The 7,552-nt window shown below is 48.4% G+C and overlaps 1 protein-coding gene across 1 annotated transcript in view; it reads left to right on the top strand.

Moving 5' to 3' along the window:
* CINP (cyclin-dependent kinase 2 interacting protein) overlaps positions 1-7,552 on the top strand; it is a 38,186-nt gene that overhangs the window by 19,066 nt on the left and 11,568 nt on the right. The window contains exons 3-4 of the mRNA XM_006879180.1: positions 592-721; positions 1,594-1,723. Of these exons, the coding sequence (XP_006879242.1) occupies positions 592-721; positions 1,594-1,723 (260 nt within the window). The remainder of the gene's footprint in view (positions 1-591; positions 722-1,593; positions 1,724-7,552) is intronic.

Below are 7,552 nucleotides of genomic sequence, written 5' to 3'. Positions count from 1 at the left end.
GACAGTGCGATTGGCACAGGACAGAGTGGAGTTTAGGGCTGTTGTACATAGGGTCGCTATGAGTTGCAGGCGACTCGACGGCACATAACAACAACCGTTAACACGTACACTCCTTTACCCTCAACATGTGCGTTACACCCCTCTACCCTTAACACGTGCATTACGCTCCTCTAACCTTAACACATGCCTTACGCTCTGCTGATCTTTTTTTTATCTGGAATCTATTGATGTGACCCTTATTGGATGCATTTCCTGCCCCCAGGTCACAGGCTTCTGTCTAAGCAGCAGGCTTACATGGTCAGTCTCAGAGGCCAGGATCGCGCGTTTGTGTCCCCAACCCTAAGAATGCATCGCATATTGTCACAGGACGGAATTCGTTTATTTGAATATAAAATTAAGTAACCCATGACCACATTCGCTGTGTGTGCAATTAATAAGTAAACATTGACTTTAATGACCTGAAACACGAGTGCTGTGCAGAACGCCTGACGGGATGATATGGGTGATCTTTTTTTAGGGTTTAGCATAAGAGAAAAGACAGAGGTGAGCCTTCAGTGTCACTCTGTTCCTGTTCTTTTCCATTTTATTCAGGGATAAAGACAAGATAGAATTAGAGAACAGCAGCCCAGTTTCCGATAAAAATGAAGAGATGTCACACCCAGAGTATAATAAGGAGCTCGAGACACTGTGTGAGGAGCTGCAGGCCACCCTGGATGCTTTGGTGAGGTCCCCGGCTCCTGGCCACTGGGTACTGATGGCCACTAGGAAAACACGACTTAAGTCTGCCTCCTACTGACTTCATTGAACAGACAGAGAGCTCCAGCGGGGTTTCTCACAAGAATTCACCTTGGGAAGCAGGCACTTTGCCCCCTCCCTGTATTGTGAGAGTGACACTAGTGTTTGCCCATGTCCCGTGCAGTAAACAGTTTTAAGTCGAAGACTCCAGCGCCTGGCATCAGGATTTCCTCCTGCTGTAGGATGCGTATGAGAGGCCTCGCTGGCTCCCTGGGTACAGCCCCTGGCTGCTGACCAAAGGTCAGTGCCTCGAACCCCCCAGCCGCTCCTCAGGAGCACGATGAGGCCCCCTCCTTCTGTCACGGTCTGTGCAGCTTTGGAAACTCCGAGGGGCAGTCCTCCCATCCCGCAGGGTCACTCTCAGTTGGAAGTGACCAGACAGCACTGGGTTAGGATAGTTCTGCCTCGCATCAACCCCATTTTACAGCCTGGGATACTGAGGCTGGGGGGCACTCTGGAAAGGCAGAGTTGGTTAAGAGCAAGGTGGCAGTGCTCCACTTAACACAATGCCTTTTCTCCTCTCTGTTCCCCAAAGCCTGCACGTGGTGCACCAGGACCCCTCCTGGTCTTGGGGGCTAAGCAGCCAGGCCCCGAGAACCCTCCCTGCTGAATGACATCCCAGCCACTTGCTCCCATTGCCCTGGAGATTTCCCCATGAGACTTCACGGTGCTTAGTCCCTGGCTGTTTGGACTCAACACACGTACCCTTCTTAGCTTTGTCGTCTCAGAGTTACTGATATCTGAAACTGGGATGAACATAAAATGATAGCCTCTTATTCCCAATTTTTATCTTTTCAGACCAAAATCCACATGAAAATGGAAAAGCTGTCTTCAACCACCAAAGGCGTCTGTGACCTGGAAGATTACCACCATGGAGAAGAGAGCCAGCGGCCACCCCTATTCCACACGTGGCCCACCACCCACTTCTGTGAGCGCTTCTTTCTGCCTCCGTTTCCAGAGAGTAGACAGAACAGTATTTGGTATCATTAAATTCAGGGCATAAAGAAGACACCAAAGCTTGAAATTCTGTTTGAGAGGACACATGGGGAGGGAAGGAGATGAGGCCTCTTAAAACAAGCATCTCAAAAAAAAAACACCCGAAAAAGCAAGCATCTCTTCTTGGACTTGTTGTTGTTGTTGAGAACAGCCAAGAATTGACACCTCGCTGACCCTCCAGTGGGTTTCAGAGGTAATAGAATCACATGGGAGGAGATTGCCCATCTGTGGCCTGTGAAGTAGCTGGTGGATTCGAAACATGTGCCTTCAGGTTGGCAACATATCTCCTCATCACTGAGCTACTAGAGCTCCCTTGGACTTAGGGACTGAGGAAAGATTCCTGCGTGGTGCTGCAGTTGCGATGCACTTGGCTGCTTATCGGAAGGTTAGAAGTTTGAGTTCACTTAGAGGCACCTCGGAGGAAAGACCTGGTGATACATTTCCCCAAATCAGCAATCAGCGCTCAGTAGAACCTCCTTGTGCTCTGACACATCAGATCGCTAGGCATCCGAGGCCGTTCAGTAGCTGCCGGTTATGTTGTTACGTGTAGTTGAGTCAGTGTCAACTCAGTGATCCCATGTGACCGAGAAGAACTGGCCTATCGGGTTTTCTAGGCTGACAGCTTTATGAGAGCAGAACCAGTGGGTGGGTTTGAACCACCAAGCTCTCCATTCATAGCCAAACACTGAACCACTGTTCCACCAGGGCTCCCTTGACTGCAGTTAGAGACCCATCAAGCAGGTTATTATTGTTGCTTTGTGTCATCAAGTCACCTGCGACTCATAGTGACCCTGTGTACAATAGCCCTGAACCCTGCTCTATCCTGAGCCAGTCTCACTGTCTCCAACACACCTCCCCCGTTACCCCAGTTACTGTGTCCCTCCTGCTCATCCAGGGTCATCTTCTCCTGTGCTATCCCTCCACCCTTCAAGAATAATGCCCTTCTCCAGGGACTTGTCCCTCTTGGCCACATGCCCACAGTATGTGAGGAGGAGCTTCAAAGTCCTTGCCTCCAAGAAACAATTTGGTTTCACGTTCTCCAGGACAGACCTGTTTGTTCTCTTGGCATTGTATGGTATGTTCAGTACTCTTCTTCAGCACCATAGCCCAAAGGCATTGATTCTTCTGTCATTCTTCATTATTGTCCAGCTCTCTGATGAATAACAAATAATTGCAAAGACCTTGACGTGGATCAGACTCACCTTAGTCTCTACACTGACATTGTTGCTCTTCTTCACTCTGGAGAGATCCCTGAGAGCAGATTTACCCAGTGCAGTTTGCCTTTTAATTCCCCTGACTGCTGATGCCAAGAGTAAAACCAAGCTCAACTGTTAATAATCCAAATCTCTTCTCTATCAGTCATGGTGCTACTGATTGGCCCAGTGGTGAGAATCTCTGTTTTCTTGATGTTGAGCTTCAATCCATATTGAAGACTACAGTCCTGGACATTTTGCTGCAAATGCCTCAGGTCCTCCTCAGTTTTGGAAATAAGGTTGTGTCATCTGCATAACACAAGTTGTTGATGAGTCTTCCTCCATTCCTAATACCACATTCCTGTTACCACATTCCTCCTCATAAAATTCAGGCTCCCAGCTGTCTGTCCTGTGTATAGACTGAAAAAGAAGAATCCCTGACACACTCCTTTCCTGATTTTGAAACATGCAGTTTTTCCTTGCTTTGTTCTAATGACTGCTTCCTGGTCCAAGTATAGGTTTCACATGAGCATGTTTCTGGGATTCCCAATTCCTTACTCGCCCTTTAAAGCCAATGGACATGGTGAGCTCCCTTGTTTATCAGGTAGAAATCTGTCATGGTTTGGGAGAACAAGAATGGTTTTTGTGTTTTTCTTTGATTTTTTTTTTTTGCTATGGTAAATTAAAAATAAACAAGGTCATTCAGCCAGTTCCTTAGAAGAAGACTATTGGGAGAAATAAAATCCATTTTTCAAATAAGTTGTGAGACTCTTCTAAAGGGGCTACAGCTTAGAAGAAGTGGAGAGTGATTCGATGCTGAGTGATTCGATGCTGATCTGAGACATCCCTTTTTAAATAAGAGGAGGAAAGGTAGACTCTAATGTAAGATGTTTACTGAATATTATGTGAGAGTGCGGTGGGTTAAATTGCGTCCTCTCACGGGATGTGTCCATTTACCTCGGCCTGGTGCTCAGTGTTATTTCACTACCTTGTTTTGTGAGGCCTAGTATCTGTGACGTGAACGAGGCAGGATTAGAGGCATTTTGAAAATTACATTATCATCCTTCATGATTTGATCATCCAGTCAGTTGTGAGAGGCACAGGGAGGGGTGCAGCACCCCAATTAGGTCACAGCCCTGATCCGATGGAAGAGGCCTTCCCCGGGGTGTGGCCCACATCACTTCTGTCTTACAAGAGACACAGAGAGAGAGGCAGTCAGGTAGAGCAGGAGGGACATCGGCAGCACCGAGACAAGGGCCGGAGGGGCGTGCTATGCCGGGCTCCTGTGCTGGGAGGCACCGCCTCATGGGAAAGCCAGGACACATGGAAACCTCAGGTAACGCCAGGACCATGGATGCTCAAAGGGACAAGGACATCCCCCCAGAACTGCCACCTGATGTGGGGCTCCTCGCCTCTGAGAAAGCGAACGTGTTTGGTCATGTTACCCACGTTAGTCTGTCCCAGCACTGGACAGCCAGCACAGAGCTTGGGACTGACCTCTGCGCATTTGAGGGTCCTGCTCTAAGAGACACCTCGGATCGGGGAGCAGCTGTGGGCCTTGATGATGAGCAGAGGCTGGAAGGTGCCTCACAGGAAAAGCCCATGTTGCCTTGAAGAGCCTGTTGGTGGAACTGCGGGTGTCAAAGACTATTCAGGTGAAAGGTGAGCAGAACTAGAGGGGAGTTTTACACCTGAGATAGTGCAGACAGTGAGAAATGACAACAGAGAAACAATAAGAGCAGAACCAGGAGACGTGCCCAGAGACATAGGCCAGCGGAGGAGCAGGTCCCTGGAGCACAAGCCGAGTGCCTGCAAAGTCAGACCTGCGACAGAGGCTGGTGCGGGTGCAGGTCAGTGTGGGAAGAAGTCCCCAGACAGAGCACAAGCCTAGTGCCTGCAAAGCCAGACCTGCTGAGATGGAAGCCAGCGCAGGGCAGCATTGGAGCTGAGCAGAGAGCATGAGCTGAGTGCCGTTAGCCACTCCTGACAGAGCAGGCGCCTCTCAGCACTTGTTGGCAGTAAGGTTACCAGTCCACAGAGGGAGAGCTCTGGGTGCCTTCAGGCCCAGGATGACCAGTGGAGTGAGGTGTCACCAGTAGAGCGAGGGACTTGCTCATGGAGGACAGAGGCCAGGCCGACCTCTTCAAGAGACCAGGACATATAAGCGGAAGGAGGAGCAGAGCTAACTCAGTCTCAGAGGGTCGGGCCAGGACTTCCATAGTCTCTGTGTCTGGGACAGAGATTTCCGGGGTACCTAAGGGTGGGGCCACAATCTCCTAGGTTTTAGAGAGTTGACCCCTCACCAACTCAGCAGTGGAGTGTGGGGCTGCCACCCAAAGCTGAGGGGTCTAAAACAATGTGAATCTACCATTGAGCTCACACACTTTGAGCATGTTGTTAAGAGGGGCTAGTCCTTGGAAAAGTACCTTATTCCTGGAAAGGTGGGGAGGTTCAGTGGACAAGAGGAAGACCTCCAGCAAAATGGATCAACATAGACTTTGTAGCAGTGGGCTTGAGTGTGTCAGGGATGGTGAGGACGGTGCAGGACAGAATAGGGTCAGAAATGCTCTTCGTAGGGTGCTGTGAGTTGTGGTCACTTGATGGTCCCTAAATGGTAACAGTGCAGGTCACCTAAGTTATGAGAAAAAGATTATAGTACTTTTCAGTTTCATACCACATACTGTCTGAGAGTAGATGCTCTACAGAAGCAGAACTAATGAGCCTTACGTGTTTGTGTATGTATATATTATTATAAATACGCTGTTAGGTCAAGTCAGAACCCACTCATAGCTAACCCTCCAGTGGGTTTTCAGGAGCACCAAACTGACCAGGAGGAGACTGCCCATGTTTCTCCTGAGGAGCAACTGGTGGGTTTGAACTGTGTGCTTTTGGGTTGGCAACATAACTCCTTACCAGTAGATGGCCAGAGCTCCTTCAATATAAATAAATTCATATATGTTGTTGTGTGCTGTCGAGTAAGAACCCACCCACAGGTGACCCTCCAGCGGGTTTTCAGAGGCAGCACGTCACACAGGAGGAGACGGCCCATCTTCTGTAGAACAGCTCGTGGACTTGAACTACGTGCCCTGAGATTGGAAGCATAACTCCTTACCACTAGAGCTCCCCTATAGAGTATATATGTATCATGTGGAGTTAGATACGAACGCCTCTCTGATGGTTTGACTCCACCAGCAGCTCGAAGGGAGAAAGGCGGTCTTTCTCCTCCCGTGCAATTTACAGCCTCCGAAAGCCTGCTGGAGGGTCAGCTGTGAATCGGTTCAAACTCAACAGCAGAAGGTTTAAGTTGGGAGAGATAGACACATATATGAAGATTTCAAACTGCTCTGAAAGAATTGGCAAAAAAAAAAAAACACAAGCAAGCCTCCAGGAATTGACAGCATACCGGTTGACACATTTCAACAGACGCTGCCTTGGATGTGCTCACTAAGTTGTGCCAAGAAACCTGGAGGACAACCACCTGGCCAATTGACTGGAAGAGATCTATCTTCGTTCCTATCCCAAAGAAAGGTGACCCTACAGAGTGTGGAAACGATAGAACAATCTCACTGATTTCACATGCAAGCAAGATTCTGCTGAAAATGATCCAAAAACAGCTGGAGAAATACATCAACAGAGAACTGCCAGACATGGAAGCTGGGCTTAGAAGAGGCGATGGTACTAGGGATATTATAGCTAATGTTAAATAGATCTTGGCAGAAAGCAGGGAGTACCAGAGAAATATCTGTGTTTCATTGATTATACAAAGCCATTTGACTGTGTAGATACAACAAACTGTGGTTGACTGAGAAGAATGGGAATCCCAGAACGTTTGATTGTGTTTACGCAAAACCTATACTTGGATCAGTAGGCAGTTGTCAGAACAAAGCAAGGAGACACTGCATGGTTCAAAATCAGGAAGAGTGTACACCAGGTATGTATCCTGTCTCCATACCATTTCAATCTATATGCAGACTAGATCATCTGGAAGGCTGGGCTGTTTGACGAGGAATGTGGCATCAGGATTGGAGAAAGAGTAATCAACCTACGTTATGCAGATGACACAACCCCGCTTGCTGGAATAGAGGGGGACCTGAAGCTCTTGCTGCAGAAGGTCAAGGACTGCAGTCTTCAATATGGATTGAGGCTCAACATCAAGAAAACAAAGATTCTCACCACTGGGCTGACTGGCAGTATTATGATAGATGATGAAGAGATTGAGATAGTTAACAGCTTCAGTTTGCTTGACTCCACAATCAACACTCTTGGTACCAGCAACCAGGAAATCAAGGGAGGAATTGCATTGGGAAAGTTGGCTGTCAGGCACCTCTGCAGAGTACTGAAGAGCAACAACATCAGGCTGGAGATTAAGATGTGCCTGATCCAGGCCATGGTCTTCACAAGTGCTTGCTATGCGTCAGAAAGCTGGACAATGACTAGGGATGATAGAAAGAAAATTGATGCCTTTGAGTGGTGGTGCTAGGCTGCAAGAAGAACAAACAGGTTCAACCTAGAGAGGGTGAAACCAGGCTGCTTCTTGGAGGCAAGGATTCTGAGGCTCCATCTAACAT

This window comes from Elephantulus edwardii, unplaced genomic scaffold (assembly GCF_000299155.1).
Source record: "Elephantulus edwardii isolate Elephantulus edwardi_28Jun2011 unplaced genomic scaffold, EleEdw1.0 scaffold00002, whole genome shotgun sequence".
NCBI lineage: Eukaryota > Metazoa > Chordata > Mammalia > Macroscelidea > Macroscelididae > Elephantulus > Elephantulus edwardii.
The sequence above is the reverse complement of the archived record's forward strand: the minus strand, read 5'-3'. Positions and strand labels throughout refer to the sequence as shown.